The 22,547-nt window shown below is 39.0% G+C and overlaps 3 protein-coding genes across 3 annotated transcripts; all 3 read left to right on the top strand.

The window, feature by feature from the left end:
* Positions 1 to 910: 910 nt before the first annotated feature.
* LOC103475430 (palmitoyltransferase ZDHHC20-A-like) lies at positions 911 to 8,959 on the top strand. The gene is made up of 13 exons (XM_008427028.3): positions 911 to 1,056; positions 2,233 to 2,265; positions 2,400 to 2,494; positions 2,987 to 3,107; positions 4,284 to 4,353; positions 5,051 to 5,083; positions 5,236 to 5,356; positions 5,586 to 5,718; positions 5,852 to 5,978; positions 6,658 to 6,744; positions 6,832 to 6,911; positions 7,694 to 7,740; positions 7,823 to 8,959. Exons 1-12 carry the CDS (start codon positions 939 to 941, stop codon positions 7,735 to 7,737), a joined length of 1,062 nt encoding a protein of 353 aa, XP_008425250.1. The 5' UTR covers positions 911 to 938; the 3' UTR covers positions 7,738 to 7,740; positions 7,823 to 8,959.
* Positions 8,960 to 11,059: 2,100 nt separating this feature from the next.
* Positions 11,060 to 16,254, top strand: LOC103475431 (organic solute transporter subunit alpha-like). The gene is made up of 8 exons (XM_008427029.3): positions 11,060 to 11,279; positions 11,491 to 11,642; positions 11,791 to 11,864; positions 13,429 to 13,587; positions 13,773 to 13,884; positions 13,986 to 14,132; positions 14,889 to 14,994; positions 15,099 to 16,254. Exons 1-8 carry the CDS (start codon positions 11,201 to 11,203, stop codon positions 15,257 to 15,259), a joined length of 990 nt encoding a protein of 329 aa, XP_008425251.1. The 5' UTR covers positions 11,060 to 11,200; the 3' UTR covers positions 15,260 to 16,254.
* A 1,497-nt stretch (positions 16,255 to 17,751) lies between these two features.
* LOC103475432 (uncharacterized) lies at positions 17,752 to 21,739 on the top strand. Its single transcript, XM_008427030.3, has one exon. The coding sequence runs from the start codon at positions 17,969 to 17,971 to the stop codon at positions 20,873 to 20,875; it is 2,907 nt and encodes a 968-aa protein (XP_008425252.2). The 5' UTR covers positions 17,752 to 17,968; the 3' UTR covers positions 20,876 to 21,739.
* The last annotated feature ends 808 nt before the right edge of the window (positions 21,740 to 22,547 follow it).

The raw sequence follows: 22,547 nt of genomic DNA, 5'->3' as shown, positions 1-22,547 counted from the left end.
AGAAAGTACATATTTTAAAGGCTGTATTACCAACAGATGCGAATATTAACTGATATAAAAACTTCTCAGATTACGAAATGAAATCAGCATTAAAAGATAATGTTTATCAGAAGTCCTGAAGGCCCACTATTATTTTTCTTAGGTATTTTCTTGAAGCTGCACATGTGACATAAATGAATGAGTTATTAACAAGCTCCTTGAGCAATGGCAAACTATAACAGGCAATGCAATATTCTGAATCAGTTGTGTTGGAGTGGGGAGACATCTAAAACTAGCTGGTTGAGCACCAAGTCTTGTAAAGCATTTGTAGAAATAAAAATACAGTTGAATGTGTGTGTGCTATGGAAAATACTAAACATATGTTGTTTTCCCGGGTCTATTAGTCTTTATATGCAAGTAAATAGGCAGAGAAAACATGCAGCAAAGGTACCCAGGCTGGGAGTTGAACTCAGGACTGCATTACGGTCCTTAGTCCCAATACACATGAAGCTTCGATACTGAACGTCTTTGGTTGCTTGATATTAAATAGGAACAAGTGATATTTAATTTAAAAAACAATATACAGAACCTTTTAGTAATTAAATTATTTCACTTTAATGGTTCAACATTTACTGTTTTTTTTTTGGGGGGGGGGGGGGGGGGGAGTAGTAATACTCTAAGATGCTTACAAAAAACACAAAGAATACAGAAAATCCTCGTAATATGATTTCTTGCATCGTTCCTTCACTGATTTTGAGATTTAAAAGCATAAGGAAAAAAAAATGTTTTCCAGCTGTCATATCGCGGAATCTGTGAAGGAGTGAACCATCTTGAGCTTATACTCTCTTTGAGTAAACCATCGATTTGTTCCGAAGTGAGTCATCTTGCTCTTGTTGCATCTCTGACCAGAGCATATAAAAGCTCAACTATGACGTCACCGTCAGGTACACGGATTAAAGATGGCCCCTTCTCATGCGCTGAGGTGCTGTAAACGGGCTCTAAATTGGGTACCTGTTCTGTTTATTAACCTGGTTGTCGCCTGGTCCTATTATGCCTATGTCGTGGAACTCTGTGTGTGTAAGTAAGCTACATGTTGTTGAGTGTTTAGCCGCCTTTGGGTCGGATATGTGCGAATGTTTGACTGTTTCAGGGTTTTCAACTTTGATGAACGGGTTGAATTGAGATTTACAATCAGACTGCGTATACGTCTGTCAGACAGGGTTAGAAGGAACAGCAATAAAAGGTCAGCGAGATAATTAAACGCCGGTTTTACTCGGTGAAACTAATGATCAGCTCGAAAATATGCGTGTAACTCTAGCGGAAATGTAACTAACTTCGGTATAATGGGGACATTTTGACTTATTGATGAGGAACTTCAAAAATAGTTTCAAATTACCGTGCAACATTACATATTAAGTCGATCACTTTTAGTCATTGGTCCTTTTTTCACTTTAAAACATTTTAAAAAGGACTAACTTTTATATATAAGATTTTTTTTGTCTCATTTCATTAAGTTTATTTTCATTAAGTCTATAATGTAGTTGGATAGATATTAGTTCAGTTAAACATTTTAAAGATTTTATATTTTATTTGATTGTTTTTGTGTTTTATAGCTTTTTTTCCCCTGACTAAAATTCTAAAACACAAAACCAGGCAATATTTACACCATGGCAGATAATAAAAATTACATGTTATTTGCTTTTGTGCTTTTTAACATTTAGAGATTTTTTTTTTAAAAGTGATTCTTTAAGTGATTTTAATATGCAATTCATAATGTTTTCCCCATATGATATATATTTTTTTATTATTTGTTGCTGTTAAAATCATTTCAATGTCCCTTCTAAAATTGAGAAAATTATCTTCTATCCCATAAATAAAACAAGTTTTGCATTGGGCCTAATACTGAAATTTGCTTTTCTATTTCCTGTTATTAATTTCCCCAGCCTTATTTCAGCACATTTTTATTTGTTTATTTTTTTTAGGAACTCCTATACCGTACAAAAAGAAAAAAAAAAAAGAAACAATCTATAAGTTATGCATTTATCAGCATAGATCTACCAGCTGTGGTCAGATCGGGGCATCCGTGGTCTTTAGACAAAGCGGCCTGTGATGGGTGGGCCACTGCTGCCCGTGCCAGGCTGCAGCCGCATGGCGCGAGAGAGGAGGCTGTGTCTGTGTGCGAGATGAATTCATGCATTTCCAATAGCATCCATTCACACTCTCTGACATTATATTTTGTCCTGTCTTGTATAGATACAATCCCCAAAGCAAATAATGCGGAACGAAGTAAGTGCACCCACACACACACACACACACACAGACATGTTCAGTCAGTTTATTTGTTTATTAATGCCACATGTTTTATTGGTGGCATTATGTCAAAGATAACCAAGAATAAATCATTTTATTTCCCTCAACAGTCAGCTGTTTGGTCATCTTTCATGTTTTCCTTGCCATGTTCATATGGTCCTACTGGAAAACGATCTGGTCCAAACCAGCCAGCCCTTCAACAGCAGTAAGCAAACGTTCATTCTCTATATATTTGCAAATGAAAACCTGAAAGTGTGGTGTGTTTTTGTAATCGGCAGCTTCACTCTGGTACATCTAAATAAACTACTTTGAGGCCAATTGCCTTCAGAAGTCACCAAAACAACAAACGACAGTCCACCAGATCACACGCAGATCTGCTGACACTAGATCTGCGTGTGATCTAGTGTCGGTATAAAACCAGCGGAGATGTTTGGAAAGGGACGGGGAAACTGGTCAGAGTTTATGGAAAATACAGAAATAAACTCTTCATGCACTCTATGCACACTTGAAGCTCAATTGCATAAAAAAAAAAAAAGGTTATCTAAACAATATTGACCCGGAGTTTCTGAATACAAACACACATCTCACTTTTGAGATTCCTATATAACTAGATTTGAAAAGGTTCACATGGTTTTAATAATTTTGCAAATCGCATCGTGTCGCTCACTCTCCGACTCCTGCTTCGTTTGGATGTTAGTTTGCGCTGCCCCGAGCGGAGAAGGAACTGTACGAGATGGAGCAGCGAGACGAAGTGCAGCAAGAGATCCTGAAGAAAGTGGCCAGGAATTTACCCGTGTACACATGCACAGCTGGGGGAGGTGAGGCTCTCCTTTCTTCACAGCTGATTGATTGTGTTTCGGTGTTTACTGACTATCAGTGCTGTTAATAGAGGAAGAAGGCAGTTCCCCCGACATAAACTATGCGCATAATTGTTAGGTCAGACTTATTTTTTCGGATTATTTTTTGAATATTTCGACGAATTCAAAATCTCAACAAACCACAAACATGAATGTTTCAGAAAGTAAAAGTGGGGTTTTGGCGTTCTTTAGAAGAGAATATGCAATATTACTGGGCTACCATTATCTTTGCAAAATTACTATGCAACTAAGTGAAAGACACACATTTTCCTATCTTAATTTATTTTTTCACCTGGTTGAGTGATTGTAAATAACTCAAAACTTTCCAATAAATATTTCTGACCCTTGAAGTAAAATAAATTCAGTCACTGATACAGCCCCCCTTCCATTCATGGAGTCAGGCAGCTTCTCGATCTGTATAGAAACGTTTGATTGCGAGGATATTGAGACATGACCTGAGAACAATCTGAAGAATGCTGCATCCCTCTGAGAGACTTTTGGTTATTTTTTATGTATTTTTTTTTTAGTCAGTTAAATCTCTTTTTTTTCTCTCTAAAGGGGGGAAAACAGCTGCCTAGTAACTATCCACAAGTATTTGTACGGTATAGACCTCTTTAGGCCATCCTCTCTTATTACACAGATACACATCAGCCGCTATGCTTAAATCCCTTAAGTCGTCAAGTTTATCCAGCCTGGAGTCAAATAATGATGGTCAAAATAATCACTTGCCTAAGAATTGTGCACACAATACATAATAAAACAGATGAAATGGCAAGCACCCATTGCCACATTTTGTCTTCCTGTTCAGGGTACGAGTGCAGCTCATGCAGACTGTAAGATGTTCCTCTTTTTATGAATATCGCACGACTTTCCTTTGTTTACGGAAACGTCGGAGGGTTAATTGGACTCCAGTGCACCTTGTTTTCTCTGTGGACTTGCGCCTGAGTAGTTTAGTCACATGTCATTCCTCCTGCTGAGTTTTACAGCACTGAAAAAGAAAAGAAACTTAAGGAAAAAAGCGCTTAGCAATTGTTAGACTTAAATGATACAATAATGTCAATTACATAATATCAGCTTTAGTAACATCCACTATTTAATCATGCCGATATTATCCTGCTTGTGTTTGTCTCCAAATAGCCATCAGGTACTGTAACTTCTGTCAAGTTATCAAACCCGATCGCTGCCACCACTGCTCATCGTGTGAAAAGTGAGTCCTTCCTTTAAATGTACAGGTTTGTTTGTAATTCATCCGAAGAAGAGTGTTTCAAGACAGCTCATTTTGAATGTTTTCTTTTTAATTTTGAGAAGAACAGATGTGAATATGTTGTCATTCAGGGCTCCTACCGATTTTTACATTTCAAAACTCAACATCTTTCCAGACCTGACAAGTCCGTGTAGGAGCCCAGGTTATTTCTAATCACCTTTAACAGCACTGTGTATCAATATTTATGTTGGAGTTGAGATTCTCCAACATAATTAGGAAAATGACTCTTTGAACTTAATTGTAATGAACTCATCTGGAAGAAACTCAAATTTTAAAAAGAAATCAATTTACAAATTCAAATTTGTGAATCGACACACGTTGCTAATTGATTGTTTGTTGTTTCTTTTTTGTATCTGTAAACAACAAAATATTGTCATTCTCACGGCAAACACTGATGTAAATGGACCTGTTGGAAAAAGTTTTTTATTTTGTTAGGTTGAGACGATAAATATGTTTTAACAGCTGATTGTGTACTTGAAACCTTCTGTGATATTTTATTTTGCTCCTCTTTTATTATTTTTTTTTATATATCCTTATTGTAATTAATGAGTAGAAGAAATATTTAAGTTGGATTGTTTTTTTTTATTTGTTTGTTTTTCAATGCTCATTGTTCTGTTTTTCTATATTTCCATTTCTCAAGGTGTGTGCTGAAAATGGACCATCACTGCCCCTGGTGAGGCTTTGATTCAACAGATGCATACAATTTTTTTAACATTTTAATTTTCAAACATGTTATTAAATGTGGAAAAATAAACATATATATATAAAAAATCCATTCTAAGCTGCTGGTTTTCTCCAACTTGTCGCTGATTTTGTTTTTTTCAGGGTGAATAACTGTGTTGGGTTCTCAAATTACAAGTTCTTCATTCTGTTCTTGGCCTATGCAACGCTCTACTGCGCTGTTATTTGTGCAACCGTTCTGCAGTATTTCATCAAATTCTGGACGGTGAGTGGAGAAGCTTCCTCTAAAATACCCGTTTAGCAATTCACTTCTGCTCAACAAGTTGTTTATCAAACTGATGGGCTGTTCTTTTGCGGATGGATCGTGTGGTAATGTTCCTATTAAAGATATAATATTAGGAATTCAAAAACATTACTAGAAAAATTTGAAACATTCAAAAGTTGCACAGGTGAAGTTTCTCTCACCGTTTTCTGTTTGTCCTCGCCTGTTTCAGAAACAGCTCCCCGACACACACGCCAAGTTCCACATCTTGTTCCTGTTTTTTGTGGCGGCCCTCTTCTTCATTAGCATAGTGTCACTTTATAGCTATCACATGTGGCTTGTAGGGAAGAACAGAACCACTGTAGGTAAATATAAACCAGTGCTTTGCTTTCATTCATCTTCTTGATCCTTCCTTAAATATTCATCGCTGACTGAATTAAAAAAAAAATATATATATATATATATATATATATATATATGTTGTTGTTTTTTTCCCAGAGGCTTTCAGAGCTCCTGTTTTTGCAAATGGTCCAGACAAAAATGGCTTCTCCCTTGGCATTAAAAGAAATATGGCTGACGTGTTTGGAGAAGAGGCAAAGTACTGGATTTTTCCAGTTTTCTCCAGGTCAGTCTATTACAGTGTTGCACAATGAGGGAAAAAATGATTGGTGCTATCACATTTGGGCTTAAATTAAGTTCTTCCACGGCTGCTTAAGGTTTACAGTAACATTTTAAATTGAGCAACATGTTTCTTCTTATTGCAAGTAAAAGTAATGTTTTCGAGTCGCTCAGACAATTTGTGGAGGCAAATGAAGATGATACGCGTGATCAAAAATATCAGTGGAAACTTGGGAGATGTCTGTGTTGGTAACAAAGTTATTGTTAAATAAAAATGACTTTCAATCAAAATCTGCCAGAAAAAAAAAAAAATGTTGCCTTTAATTAAACTGTTTAACTTTTAGCATGACTTCCAGAGTCTTACAGTCACAAAAGTAAAAAAAAAAAAAATACATTTGGTTCATTGTTGTTTTCTTGGAGAATTAAAATAAGGGTAATCTTATTTCCTGTCCACTATAAGCACATGTGTCACAGTTTGGTATTAAAAGTAGAAAATTCAGTTGTAGGTCTACATTTGTTGGCAACAGCCAACATGAAGCTTTTCTTGATTTAAACCATTTTTTTCAGAATGTCTGCTTCGTTTACATTGTTTTAATGTTTTCTTAGAGGTACCTTTCTTATTTCTGATCAGAAATAAACTTTCTGCCTGACTGAAAATACGTTTTCTATTTTTTTATGTTCCTCAGTCAGGGAGACGGCCATTCCTTTGTCACCAGACTGGTGCACATAGGTCCTGAACAAGCGAACGGTGTCCTCCAACAGAACGGAAAAATGTTTGTACTTTTTTTTCCCAGATATTCAGATTTTGATCTTTTTCCTTTTGACAATTGTTCTAATCTCTGCTGTGAATTTAATCATAGTCCTGTTTCTGGAGAGACCAACCTTTCTGTGGTTGCTGATGATGAGCCTCACACAGAGGGCAAAAGCAAAGAGGAAACTGGTATGTGTCTCTTTTTTGGTTTTTTGGTTACATTTGTTTTTTTGTTTTTTATTCAACTACAGGTTTATCTTCCACTTTGCCACTTTTTTTGCACCTGCTTTCATATTTGCAAAACAAATAATTTGTAATTCTGTTGCATGTTGAACAATCGGATCTCTGATGTAGGATGGAGCTTGATGTTTATACATGAGGAGAAGTTTGAATTTTAATGTGGTTTTAACAGGACTCTAGTTTTAAAGTAACAAATGTAAGGCCTAGTTTTTCTGCATCCCTGCTGGACAAACCATGTCTGATTTACGAATGGCCACATCTGAGAACAGGGAGGAAAACTGCTGTTTCGATGTCATTTTTGTCTGATGAGTAAAAAGTGACGCTTCATACTTTTCTATCTTCCTATTTTTACTTTAGTTTCAGGTTTTTCTAGTTTGTTTTGATCAACTTAGCTGTTCACATTATTGTAGAACGACCACACAACTCAATTTAAATAAATTAAATAACCTGAGCAGCTATGGTGACTACAAACATTATTAATGGACTGCTATTATTACTTTTTTTGGAGTTTGTAACCAACATCCATTTAGTTTTTGGACAATTAAAAGCCATTAAATAAAGCCACTGTTTTTGTTTTGTAATTTAGATTAAATGCTAAATGTAAATTTTTAATGGTGAAATGATTAATCATCATGAGAGAATTTATAATTGTAAAAACAACGAGTCCACGGGCAGAACAAAAATGGGTCGAAAAAGCTGAACATATCTGCTTTTTAACACTTTTGTTTCAGATGGAGGTCAGATGGTTGCCGTGACAATGGACAGTGAGCCTTAATAGGTACAGGTTGATGCTTTTTAGCATTTCAAGGTGTTTTGTTCTCCTGCTTTGTTAACCTATATTCTGCCACACGCCCCTGCAGGTCACACACTCCCCTGTAATTATATCAGGGACATTGCCTTAAACGAGGATCATCAATACCTCCAGGACCATCCGTGGCACCAAAAACAATACTGTTGTCATGACAACGAACTCTCTACAGCAACTTTGTAGACTGCAACAGTCTGAAGCTTGTCAGAGATGTCTTTGTATCTGCTAAAAGACTTTATTTTTTATTAATGGTTTCATCTAAAACAAATCTCTGAGAGCTAGTGTACGTTTTCACATGGTAACCAGCACACATTTCATCAAGAGATTCATCTTCTCTCAGTATTAACTAAACGTTTCAACGCTAAGGCTTCAATCAGGATCTTTTTGTAGAGCCACTAAAGTATGATTTTATTTACAAGTTTTGAATGACAAGAGACTCTTAACGTCATCTGTGTCTGTCACGCGTCATAAATGTTTCACTCCAAACACGGTTCGATTATCAGGGTCTGTAGTAAACTGTCGGATTGTCTCAAACTTTAGTTTACAATATGTTTGGGAATGTTTAAAACCCTGTCTTGTTTACACATTTCATACGTTTTCTTCTTTCTAAATGGTGAAGAAGCACTCATGATGTTGGTTGAAAATGCAAAAGCCAAAACCGGGAACATTTGAATGACTTCAGCAGCATGACCTCGTCGTGCTGCAAAGTGACTGATGTGATTACAATTTCTCATTCCACTGTTTGTCTTCATGTTTTTATAATGCAACGTTTATTTACTTGAAAGCAAAAAGCAAGGGGAAATACTAAGGCACAGTTAAATTTGGTGAAAGGTTAGGAGCGTTTGGTTCAAGGTGTCCTTGAATCAAAACCAGTATGGGCAGATGAGGAAAGATTTTTATACCTCGAGCGTGTAAACAATTATATTCCACTCTGTCCTGCCGGTCCTTTTTTTCATGAGTACATTCCTGTTGGTGGTAATGATGCACAGCTCCGTATGGACTTTGAATAATTGATTTGTAGATTGCCGTCTGATGTTTATGTCTAACTTCACTGACTGAATATTTAAAGCACAATTTGTTTGCTTCAGCTGCTAATGTATTTAAATTTGTAAATAACTGCTTTTTTTATTGCACAAACTGTTGATGCGACAATATTTGGACTTGTAACAATAAATCTTATTAAAGCACATTTAAGGTGTCGTTCTTCATAGTGAGAGTCTGACGTCTTCAGATCTTTATCACAGCGACGCAGCTGAGGTTATTGACATCCCAGTCAGACGAAGTGACTGCCCTTCCTCAGGTGACTGAGTAGGTTTTTTTTGTGTGCGTTTCATGACCTCTGTGATCCAAGATGAACAAGAATTGCCTAACGGATAAACTATATTTCTTTTTTTAACTGGTGTATTCAATTGTTTTTCATTATGACTTTGCACGAGAACTATGGCGACAGATGATTTTTTTTTTATCCATATTGAAATTCACCAACCTGGCAACCTAGGTAACATTTTACTTAATTTTGTTTTTCAGTTATGGTATTGATTTTTGAGTGATTTGAGACTCAAATCTATTTTTTAAATCTTTTTAGAAAGTTTACTTCCTCAAACTTGCAACTGAACTCACTTCATCTGATGGTTGATGTTCAATTATGGGATGTTTGATTATGTGGAGATTTGAAGATAACAGTGTCAGGATTTAGCTTTCATCAAAACTAATATATTTTTATCATCATGCCAATTTATTTATGGACTTGTATATACCCATTTAATTTTTACTGGTATTTTTCTTGTGCTAAATTTTTTGGGGGTTGACATTTTTTTCAGGTATTTTATTATTCTATATACATATTTTGTTGTATTACAAACTATGTTTTTTTCTTATTGCTTTGTGTTGAGGTTGAAAAGTGCTATAATGGCTGACTGGACAAACATTTTTAAGCAACAGTCTATAAATTGTACTAGTGAGACAAAAGGTGAATTATCTGCAATTTATGACAAGATTTGTTTTTAAATATACTAAATTGGATCTACTTTAGTTGATGTTCACTGGTCTCAAAGTTGTTTTAACATTTACTTACAATTAACATACAATTTGTATGAAGGACTAAGCCTGTGTTGGGTATATCTAGTACCTAAAACTATAGTAAAGTACACTTTTTACACAATTTTGCATCTTTGTTTTCTGAAACCCATCACACAACTACCCAACTTCCTTGGATGTCATTGCCATTAGAAGCTGCCTTTGGTAAATATTGTTGCAGGATCACTGCCCTACTCTTAACACACAAACTTTAATTTAAACACCAGCTAAACCAGGCTGCTAATGGTTTTGTAGATATGTTGAAACTATCTTAGTCACACCATTAAAACAAGAGTCTAAGGTTTAATGTCAGCTCCTTGTGTCTTTTTCCAGGACTTTGAGATAATTATTTATGCCTTTGTCACATCACCATTGGACTATTGTAATAGTTTTGGCATCAGCAGGTTTTCCCTTGATTGTGATTTGTCCAAAGTGGTGCGTTGCAATTTCTCACAGGTTCACGCAAAACATGATTGCTCTTTAATCTGGACCTTAGCTTTAAGTAAAAGTTTAATAACTTATTTAAAACATATAAGCATTCACAATTCTCACAGGCAAGGTGTGTTAAACTGACCTTTTCTCCAGAAAAAAGGTTATTAACAGGACAAACTTAACAACCAGATCAGGTGAATGACCCCAGTGTCACTCAATACTGTTCTTTATACAACAGCTGCAAATAGGAAGTAGAGTAACAGTTTACACATTATCCAAGATTTTACAATAATCAGGTACCATTATTGCTGTGCTTACAAGTGTAATGGGAAAAGTGTAAAATGTTATTTTTATTGTTTGTTTGTTTCTCTAAACACTTTTGCAATCCCGTCGCTCATATTTACTGGAACACTTAAGAATGCTGCTTAATTTAAACTTAATCTGTATTGAAAACTGTGGACAAAATGTGACTCCAAATTATTGTGGTGTAATAAACGTGAGTTGTAAAATGCTGGAGAAAAGTGCTTTTATGTCTTTATACTCCTTTTATGTTTTCAGCTGAGGAATTAACACACCCACTCAAAGTCCAGTCCTCCTTCTTAATGCTCCGTCTCTCCCTATTCACTAAACCCCTGTCCTTGATGTTTCCCTAATTACTATGACTCAAGACTGGGAATGAACAGGCAACGGTAACTGGTGTTTTTACGCTAACCTGTGAGCTGTTGGTCGTCCTCCTTCATTTCATCGCACATGCCAGACGTGTAAAAGGCAAGGTTGTTTCTGAAACTTGCAATGTGAAAGGAACAGTGGATCGCCTCTTACGGTTTTTTTTGTTGTTGTTTGTTTTTGTTTTTTTACCACTGGTTCTATTCCAAGCTGCAGTCATTTAACAGACGTTTTTAAGGAAGAGCATCTGGCCACCATGGACGAAGACTTGAACGTCACTGTTGATCCGGCGTGTCTACAGTTGGAGGCTCCTCTGGCTCTGGACATGATAATGCGTAAGTGATCCACATGACAACATCCTGCTTGCTGATTATGTTTTCTTATCAATCAGTTTGAGCTAATGGTATGAACTCTTCACTGAACGTTGGCCTTTATTAGTCTCTGACTCTGAAAGTACCGACTTATCTTACCCATTTACAGTACTGTCTACTGATAAATAATCCAATCTCCTTCTGCTTCTCTTGTTTCTCTGTTTTTCCACACCAGAGCTAGACACGTTTGGGCTTTCCCTCTATTCCATGCTCTCCTTCATGTCCTTACTTACGCTGCTGCTGTACCTGGAGCAGTGTGTGTACATTTACAAAAAGGTGCCTTATCCCAAGAAGACAATCATTATCTGGATAAGTGGTGCTTCACCAGTAAGCATTAAGGACACACATACAATAACTGAATACCGGATACTTTTTGACCTGAAGCATGAAAAACAGAACACAAAAACAACACGTTAAAGTAATGCGGATCGTGTGTGACATATCTGTGTGTGTTTCTATATTTTTTTTGTCTCAGGTCATCGCCACCATGGCCTGCTATGGGATGTGGGTTCCCCGAGCCGTTATGATCACAGACATGACATCAAACTGGTGTGTTTTCTTTCCATTCCTTCGACCCAGCATGGTCACAAAGGCCCCATATGAGACCGTTCAGGCCAAGTGGGCCTTTGTTCAAAATTGGACTCTTGTAATGGGGCCCACTTGGGTCGGTTAAATACAACTCATATCAAGAAAGGCAGGTAGTCTCAGATGGGCCTCAAATAGGTTTAAAAAAAAACCTTAATGTTTACATTTCTCAACACAGATGACTCATAAGAATCTCACTTTTTAGCCAGAGTCATAATCACCAAATTAGCACAAAGATTTCAAAATCAGCCAATCCGTAGCTTGTGGACAAGCCAGTTTGGAGCTCTCTTTTCACTCTGTTGCATTCCCACATGGATCCCAGATCCACTGGATAGAAGTTAGAGCGCAACTCTCCTTATTTTTATTAAATTTTTACGACATGACTCTGACTAACCCTATCCATAATTTAGAAAGGATTTAAGATCTAGATTTGTCACTATCCCTTCTACCTAAGTTTTACTACAAGCGACTGTAGAGTAGTCGTCTTGCGATCTTGTAGGTTCGATTCCAGCTTCCTCCTGCCTCATGTCAATGTGCCCTTGGGCAAGGCACTTAACCCCAAATTGCCTTCAAATCTGTGTATGTGAATGGGTGAATGTGACTCTAGTGTAAAGCACTTTGAGTCAAAAATGACTGGAAAAGTGCTATATAAGTTCAGTCCATTTACCATTTACACAACAGTTGAAGGAGAGCAGTTTCAGCAACATATACAATTGTTGCCAGAAGACTGTCTGGGGTGAATGGCCACAGAGCAATAAATATAAAAGTCACAAAACCTCACCTGGAGTTCAGAGTGTAATTTTAACTGCTTTACACTCAAAGGTCAAAGCTCAACCTGCATGGAGAACAGAAAGTTTCTCTTGCCTCTTCTATAAAAAAAACAGATGATTCAGTTTGAATCAAAGCCATTGGGTATAATTAACAAAGCAAAATAATGTTTTTTTTTCATAAACTGAACAATATTTGTGTTTAGCAGATTTTGTCTCTCGAGACTTCAACCACTTTTTCTTGCACAAGTCTTTAAATTTAAACATGGCAGAGGATTTGTTGACAGAAACTGCTATGTTGTTGATGACGATTATTTTTCAAGAGATTTATTGTGGTTTGATGGTTTATGAGTATGTTAATTTTTGCATGACCAGAAGAGATGCAATCATTTTTCTAAATGCAACGTTTAACTTTGGCTGTAACCATACGGCTGTATTTCCATCCTTGATTTGCTTGCATTAAACACTAAAAAATATATGTAACAACAAAGATGAAGTACGTCTCAGAAGGTGCAGGCGAATTAACATGCACTAAAACAGGCAAAAATAGTCATCATTTTTGTACCTTTTGCCTCTGTTCAGAAAAAGACGTATTTGATGAATTAGTTAGTTGAATGTTTATTTTCTTTGAAAAAGCTTAATATGAGGGAGGTTTCATTCATACCTGTTTTCACTTTGACCTCGTGTGCTGCTTGGATGCAGACAGCAAGTCAATTCTGACTTTAGTTATGTATTAGTTGCTAAATGGACTCTTTGTGTAGCTATTTTGCAGTTGTGGTGTACAAGGTTCTGGTTCTGCTGATTGAGGAGCTTGGAGGCATGAGAGATTTTCTACAACGATTTTCTGGGAAAACCTTCAGGATCAACACAGGACCCTGCTGTTGCTGCTGCGCCTGCTTACCTCGAGTATCAGTGTCACGGTACTCGTACTTTTTTCCCCCCTTTACTCCTTCTTGTTGTTGCTTACTTTATGTCCAGCCTTTGTTAATTTAAGTATTTTTTCTAGTTATTTGTTTCTTTCAGAGAAACTGTTCTTTCTGTATTGGGCAATATGTGTTTACTGTAAACAATAATCTTGGTTTTTCTTTGCATTGCATTTGTTTAGGGGGATGTTATTCCTGATGAAGCTGGGATCTATGCAGTATGCAATCCTAAAAACCGTTTTCTCTGTCCTTTCTGTCATTCTCTGGATGAATGGCACCTTTCACGTAACTAATGTAAGAGTTTGAATTGATTCTCTTCACACACAAAAAAAGAAAGAGAAAAGAAGCAAGTGAATACTGAAGGATGTTCTTTCATTTTTGTTTTTTTTTTATAGCTAAAAATCAATTCAGCAATGATTTGGATCAACCCATTCGTTGGTGTTCTCCTCGTCATCTCCATTTGGCCTATTGGTATCGTCTTCATGAACACCAAAATCCTAATGCGCAGTCTGAAAATTATTCCCAAGTATGCTCTGTACCAAGTGAGTCACTTCTTGTGTGCTTTATGCTTTTAAGACGTTTAGTTATGTTGTTTATGGTAGAGAATGAAATGTGTTTCCAATGCCGACATGTTTCTGTAAGATAATCCAAAAAAAGTTACGTTAATATTGAGTGTATGTTCTATAAACAACGACCTTTTTGGGATTTGCAAAAATATATAGTGCTTAAAGCACTTCAGGTGCTAACTTTCATTGTAAAGCTCAAACTCATTGGATTTGATGGAGAATGTCTGACAGCACACAATTTTAAGGCTATCCCCAGATTCTTCACTGGAACATTTCTGGGTTTGACTTGATTATTCTAATACATATATTGATCTAAACCATTCCATTGGAGCTCCAAGTCTATTGAAGGGTCACCCTCATGCTGGGAGGTGACCCTGCACCCCACGCCCAACCCTTTTCTAATCCATAACGTTTCTCACAGGATTACTTTGACTTTAGCTCCACCCGTCTTCCAACCAACTCAGACTAGCTGTAAGGAAACCATCTCCACAGCATTATGCTGCCACCTTCATGTTACATCTTGGGGATGCAATGTTAGTAGCATATGTAGACCATAATATCAATTTCTGGCATTCTTCCTCATCGATTACTACATTGTAATTTGGCCACAAGTGGAAGACAGGGGTACAAATAGTTTTGTCTGACACCGTATAAATTTCAAGAGCTACAACACTATAAACGTTGTGACTCCACGGGCATGGACATCAGGTGAATTATTTATGCTCCTTTCAGCTCACACTTATCCTGAGTCAGCTCCAGACATCCATCATCAACATCCTGGCCCTGAATGGACGCATCGCCTGCGCCCCTCCCCTCTCCTCTTACGCTCGCGGAGCCAGTAAGAGACAAAATCTAAATGTTTTTCAGCGACTTCAGCTGAAACATTGCAACTTGTGTCACGTCTTTTTCTCTTTGTGTGACTTTTCTGTGTGGTCCCTGCAGTGTTGAGTCAGCAGATATTGATTATGGAGATGTTCATCATCAGCCTCTTCACCCGGTCTTTGTACCGCAGAATGTATGACCCACTTCCCCCTGAGGAGCACGACAATGAGCAGAACGACAAGGCGGCCCTGAAGGCTGCTCTGGAGGAGCACGACGTTTGAAAGAGGAAGACGGAATGTCAGCACCCGTGTCTGACATGAATATAGGAGGCGTATAAGTTAGAAAATTTGATATTTTCATGTTTTACCTGAACATGTTTAAGGAAAGGGTGCTTATTATTTATCGAGTAATTTTAAAAACAACTTACAGGGCACTTTTCAAAGTGAATTGTTTGTAGTTTGTTATCTTTGTATTTAGGTGATGGAATTTTCTTTCTTCATAATTATAATGGGGAATTACTTCTGAGTATATTTGAGTCCCCCCTACAACCAAACACAAACCCACTACCCCAATACCACTACTATGAGAAAAAAAACTGTAACTTTTCAGTCACTAATTTATCAGACCAACTAAAAATGTTGTTTGTGTATTTAGTTTTGAACTTTACGAATATAATTTTTTAGACGCCTCAGTTGGATTTGAGTATTTTTCAGATTTTCAGCTAGACATGATTACCTTTGGGTCATATTATTGAAAAAACACACTGTGGCATTTAGTTACTGACCAACCTCAGCCTTATATCTTCGCAAAGTTCGTACTCAAAAGATAACTTGTTTCGTGGGCAGCTCACTTTATGACTTCATGGTGAATGTTGCCTCCCCCAGGACATGCTGCCCAGGGCAAAAAGCCATCTCACTCATGTCAAAAACACCCATTAAGGTTCAGGGGAACAGTATTTTTGGCCAATCAAAATATTGATCTACTGGATTCTTTTGCCTTTTTCCTTCTTATGTAAATTTCTCTCAAATATTAAGCGATATTGACGTCTTTTTTTGAAGTTCATAAACGGACAACATTTGGGTTTACATTTGAATAAAGATGACTTATCTAAAATGTATTTATATTTAGTTATGTGCCTGAGTGTCTGCGTCAGTAAGAAAATGTGACTATGAGGTGCGATCTAAAATGGCGACTAATTTTGTATCAAAGTGGAAAATGTACTAAAAAACTTTTGTTTTTTTTATTTTATTTGTTCATTAAAGTTTAAAGTTTCTCACATCTGCTTCCCTCGCTGCATTGCATCATTTGAAGGCGGCGCACCACATCTCCCAATTTGCAGGTGCATCAAAAGGCTGATTTAGTTAAATGTGAAACTCTTATAGAATCAAATCAGAGTGATATATTTCAACATTTTTCCTTATTTTGCCTCTGGTTTTAAGGCAACAGTTTTAGGCCATTTCTTGGATACATCTTAGGTGGTGTCTCTTCAAGTTTTAACACAATCCACAGCTTATGACTGTGTGGACACATTCTTGCACGGCCTCCTCTCAAGGCTACAATAATCATTATTGCTTCTACAACTATTTCTGTCGTGCTTTTTCCTTTCTCCTAACTTAACTTTGATGTACTCTGAAACCTGCCAGCTTCTTTATCATTGACCTTTTGTGGCTTTCGTTCCATAAACACAGAGTCAGGGACTGTTTACTGGACAAGTATAAATTCAATTATCTTCCCTATTGAAGGCCATGACTTTTGAGTATTATAACAAGACTATTTTTTATTGGTTTTATTTTCAGCAAGTCATAAACATCTGAGGACAAATGCTAGAAACATATCACTGTGATGATTGTATGAAATTCGAGTTTCACTTTTTGAATTTAACATTTGAGTTCAATATACATACGTACTTTCTGTTCTCAAGCATATACAGTATCATGCAAAGAAACGGCAGACAGATTTGTTCAGGGACAGCTGACCCACTTACACAGGCTCATAAAGGCAGAACATGTGGATGAGACAGCAGCTTTATTTTGGGACCCTTTACTTGCAAATCTGTGCCACATGATGTTCCCAATACAACCACCAGAGGTCGCATGAGTATGACCTCAAAACCTTGTGTTAAAATTTAGTTTATTTCTTTTCCTCCAGTAAATATCCATTTTAAAATCAAAATCTTTTTTTAAAAATTTTATTCTGTTTGCCCCTTTGTTTTAATATATAAATCTGGGTTTAGTTCAGAGTTATGCCTTTATGTAGGCAAGTCAATGGACTTACAAGAAACTTACAGTAGGTTAAATGCAAACTATGTCCCCATTTTAAATAATTGTAAACACAGCTTTTCTGTAGATTAAATATTTTTGCATTTAACAAATGTACATTTGATTTAATTTTTCTTTTTTTCAGAGTATGATTATATATGATGCAGGTGAAAAAAGCGAATATGTGTAAGACTTAGACTATTTACAGTTTTTTTTCATTGACACTTAGGTAATTTGCAATAATTTGCCTGAGAGTTTTTTTTTTTTTTTTTAATATAGCCAGGTTGTTCGGAAGTCCGATTCTGAATCTATTAATGGAGCATTTGTCTTTGCTGTTTATGTAAACACAGTCATCAGACAGAGAAAAAGAGAAGGCTGTGTTCAGACCGAGCTGATGACAGCCCCTGGCTCCGCATTGGTGACGAAAGCTGCTGAGCTCCTCAGTTGCCATGGCAGCCAGGGAGAGCAGCCAGACAAAAAAAAAAAAAGAGCAAAGCAAAGGGGAGGTGCTTTGGAGGGAGAAGTAGAGGAGAAAGGGTTGGATGGGAACCACAGAGGGAGGGAGGGATACAGGAGGCTGATAAAGAAACGCAGTGAGAGCAGCAGATAGTGCACGACTACAAACGGAGATAAAGCGCTGGATATAAATGCTCCGTCTACAAGCTCTGGAATAACAACTGCACCGAGCGACAAGAGGATACAGAATTAGGTGGGGGGAGATTTAAAGAGAAGATGGATGTACAGACAGAAAACACGGACCCCCCGCCTAATGAATCGCAGCCATCTGGAAAAATCAGAAAAGGATTCAAACTGTTTGGAAAACGTAAACCAGGTAGCATTTTTTCCATCAGAAACAAAGGAGACGGAAACAACAAGTCACCTGTTATCAGGAGTGAAACCTCAGAGGGATTATACGAGGCTCCCGCTCAAGATTCAGAGCAGGAGCAAGATAAGGAAAATGGAAAAGATGTGAAACAAGAAGATGGGGAGCAGCCAGAGGAGGAAGCCCTCGGTGAAGATGGCGTTCTGGCTACTGCTCCTGCTCGCACCTCCATCTCTTCAGCCAGCTCGGCCAAGTCTCTTGGTTTCCTCTCACTGCTGAGGGGTGCGAGAAGGGGAGTGGGGGACCGAAGAGTGCACACAGTGTCGCAGCCTGTGGCTCGGCAACGTCGTGGTCTGAAGGGCCTCTTCAGCAATGTCAAGCTCCGATCGAAGGATAAGGAGGACAAAGAGGAAGCCCCTCCGAGCCCACTTCTCCAGTCTTCTCGCACTAACAGCGTGGAAATCATAAAAGAGGACATGACACTCACACCCAAATGCCAGCCTCGTGCTCTGGACAGCCCTGAAACCGAGAGCACAGGACCTGTCCAGAGCTCAGCCACGACCCCGACAAAGACCTCAGCTATCCAGGTGACATCTGCCAAGAACGTGAGTACGACATACGAGCCCGTGTCCCCGTTGCTTACCCCTGAGCCCCCACTGGTACCAGGTGATAACAGCCTGAGCTCACTGCTGGCAGATATCTCCTCTCTCCTGACCTTTGACTCAATCTCAGGGGGTGGAGACATCATGGCTGATGTGGAAGCAGAGTGGGGTAAAGTTAGCAGTGCCATCAGTGCTGACATCCCTCCATCGTCTACATCTCCTTTCTTCAAATCTACCCTCTCCTCCTCTCCTACAACCTCCTCAACAGTCAGCAGTGCGGCTACTGTAAAAGCCTCGTCCGTAGCCGTCTCGTCTTCATCTTTGAGTTCTCACTCGGTCGAATTGAGTTCTGACTGTGCTCCTGCCAGCACGCAAGGTAAACAATCCCCTGCTCCCACTTCAGCAAAGTCCTCAACTGTTCCCTCAACCTCCGTGACATCTTCCACTTCCAAGACGATTCAGTCCACAATGAGCTCCATCTCTACCACAACCGCACCCCCTCCATATGCATCAGCCCCTGTAGGCAAAGCTCCTTCATTCAGTCCAAGTTTGACCAGTACAGCTGACAAACTGGCTCCAGAGATTGTGTGGGCTCCTCAGAATTCTGCATCTGTAAGTAAACCTGATCGTGTGTCTGTATCACCTAAACCTGTCCCAGTACCTCACAGTCCTCCCGTCTCCGTCACCCAACCTCCCTCCAGTAGTAGTTTTAACGAGGACAAGTCCACTTTTTTCAAACCCTCTCAAAGTTCAGCTGTGGGAACATCCATCGACCCCCTCACATCATCGGCAACCTGTACGATTGCAACTACATCCTCAACCTCTGCGCCGATCCTTTCCTCACAGATCACATCCGCCTCTACATTAACCACAACTTCTGGCTCGACATCCAAGTCCACCCTGACCCCTAACCATCTGGACCTTAATAAAACTGTTTCTGATCCTGGCCCTTATTCAACCTTCACTGCTACAATCAAAACCCAGCCCTGCTCTGCGTCTGTCCCAGCTCCGTCTTCAGCTTCATTAGGCAAAATTCCTCCCACGACCAAAGCCTCCATAATATCAGTTTCTTTAGATAAGATGCTCCCAGCTCAGCCTGCACCAGCAGCTGCCCCCACTCATGTTGCTTCATTATCATCACTGACTCCATCTGCCGTGGATCAGATGAAAGTTTCTCCTGCTGTTACATCAATTCATGGGTCAAAAGAACTTTCTGCTCCAACTCACGTAGAAACTTCTCAGCCCAAAGTTTGCTCTGCCCCTCCTAAAGTCCCAGTTTCTGTATCTAAGGATCCATCTGGTCTAGCTAAACCGCAGGACTCTTTAGTTAAAGTTCCTGCTGACATCCCAGTTTCTGTACCTAAAGGTCTGTCTGCTCATGTGAACATGCAGGAGTCTTTCTCTAAAGTTGCTGCTTCCTCTGATGAAATCCCAGTTTTTGTATCTAAAACTCCTCCTGCACCTGCCACGTCCAAATTTTCTGGATCTCAATCCCCTGTGGCATCATCTGTAGACGCCCCTCACCCTCAATCTTTCCCTGTTTCTCCACCGAAAGCCACACCCGCCCCTGTTTCCCAGACTAAAACTCTTGAGCTCAAACTTGCTTCTTGTCCTCCTTCCCCTGTGTCGTGCCAGATAGATACACCGGCCTCTGCTAAGGTTAGGGGTTCTGTGCAGGCATCGACTGATAGTCTGGACGGAGCAGGGGGACAGAGGAACCAAGGTGTGCCGTCAAAAACAAAAGAACATCACCACGAGCTTCCCCCCAAAGAGAAGAAGACGCCACAGTCAAAAGCAATGGGCTTAAGTAAAATACCTGTGGTTGGTGGAGGAAAAGTCAGCAGGCAGCCTGTTCGGGAAAACCAGCATGACGAACCAAGCAAGGACCTCACTTCACCTGTGCTAGAAGAGAAACACTATTTCAACTCACATAATGCAGGGGGAAAAGATAAAATCAGCTCACCGGAGGCAGATGGGCTAATCTCAAAACAGCTCCAGGAGGAGCATCAGCAGCCTCAGCAAGCAAAAGTTCCTACAAGTTCAGCGCGTGACTCAAAAATCCCTCTGAAGCACGGCAGCGGGTCTCACACTGCATCACAGGTCTCTCAGACGAAAGAGCCCCCTCGTACAAAGATCCCTGTGTCCAAGGTGCCCGTCCGCAGGGCTGGTAATAAACCTGCCACTACCGGAGGCAGCACGCAGATAAGAAAGTAAAAATAAAAACACACACTGGACGGAAACGATTAATAATGTAAATCATCATTTTTAATCCACCTTTCAATACTGTAACTCTTTCTTTACTTTAACACACCAAGAACTATCAAAGAAATGGGTCAGACAGCATTCAAGCACAAGTGAACATCTCTGCGGGGAGCTGGAGCAACAATCTGGATCTTTGGTGCTGAGCTGGTCGGACACGCGCTCAATGGTCACACCTGAACACCAGGCTGAGGAACAGCTAGAGGAAAGGACATGTGGGGGTCACAGACACACAAACAGGGCGAGTGCCTTTCTCAAGGGTGCTTTTCCTACAGACTCAGATTTTCTTCAGTCTTTTCTACACTGCTTTTAACTTTTGTTACTCCCACTTTTTGTAGGAACCTTCTGTGCTTTTTATTCTTTTTGACTCTCCTTCCAGCTACAAGCCCCTTTTACTTTTTTTTTTTTTTTTTTTTTACTTTATGTCAGATCAGTATAAAATGATTGCAACAACGAAACTCACATTCCACATCTCTTTACAGATTGATGTAGCAAAAAAAATGTGCCATTATTTTTGCACAAGACATTGGACTGTACAGCCTGCCTGCTCATATGTAACATTATAAGGTCTTACTGTGAACTGCTGTTGTGGCCATGAGCGGAAATCGCTCTTTCCAGAGAAACGGACATTATGAGGCCATTTTAAATGGCAACGTGGACGTTTGAGACAGAGGGAGTGGTGAGATGAGATCTCCAGCTCATAACACGGGCACATGTCTACTTTAAACTCAGTTATTCTCAGATGAGAACAATATCTCTGTGTAGAGAAGCGTCTGTGTTGTTCTGTTTCTTATTTAATCAATAAAACAATATCAGTGATCTGTTGTATCCTGTCCTTTGCGCAGCCTTAGAGCGGAACAGGAATTAGCCCATTTTCCTGCCTCTGTGTTACTCACCCGGATTACCCCCTCAGGAGCATCGCGCCAACTCCAAGCTCACTGACCTGAATAGCGAGCCTGTGAATGTCAGCTTGGATCAGCCAATCAGCTGCAAGGGAAAAGCACTTAACATGCATACCTTATTATCAGCAAAAAGGGCTTGGGAATGTGTGTCAATGCTATTCTTGGAAGAAAATGGATTTGCTGAATAACTCTTCTGCCTTAGATAAGATTTTAATTTCATTACAGCTAGGAAGGAGCGTGTAATTATTCAGAAATTTCCAAAAAGGCAAGAGTAAGTGATCTGACCGTCCCCAAAGCTGCCCCCACTAAAGGAAAAGATCAGGATTTATAAAGGAGGTTCTGTAGATAACTCTCTTAGTGTCATTTTGTATGATGGTGCATTTAGTTTGTCACTAGGGCCTGATCTGGGAGTGAAGCCAAACTCAGAAAGAACACGCTATTGTAGCAAAACACAAAACAAGAGGGACTGCATGTTCACAAATACAGTGCGTTTAATGTAATACGGACTGTCAGAAGTAGAGATAGATGTACTACATTTCATACACAGGCAGTAAGCAGTGATCTCTAAAAAGATATGACAGCTCATGCAAATTCTACTTTGTACATTTCTAAACCGTCCTTGTGCTTGCGTGAGATAGTTTACATAAAAGCTGATGGTTATTTACAAGGTAGATAGTGCTGGAGAGGAGAGTGGTGGGAAGTAAGCTTCCAACATGTTTTTTTTA

This window comes from Poecilia reticulata, chromosome 14, assembly GCF_904066995.2.
Source record: "Poecilia reticulata chromosome 14, P_reticulata-male-v2, whole genome shotgun sequence".
In the NCBI taxonomy this organism is placed as follows: Eukaryota; Metazoa; Chordata; class Actinopteri; order Cyprinodontiformes; family Poeciliidae; genus Poecilia; species Poecilia reticulata.
The sequence above is the reverse complement of the archived record's forward strand: the minus strand, read 5'-3'. Positions and strand labels throughout refer to the sequence as shown.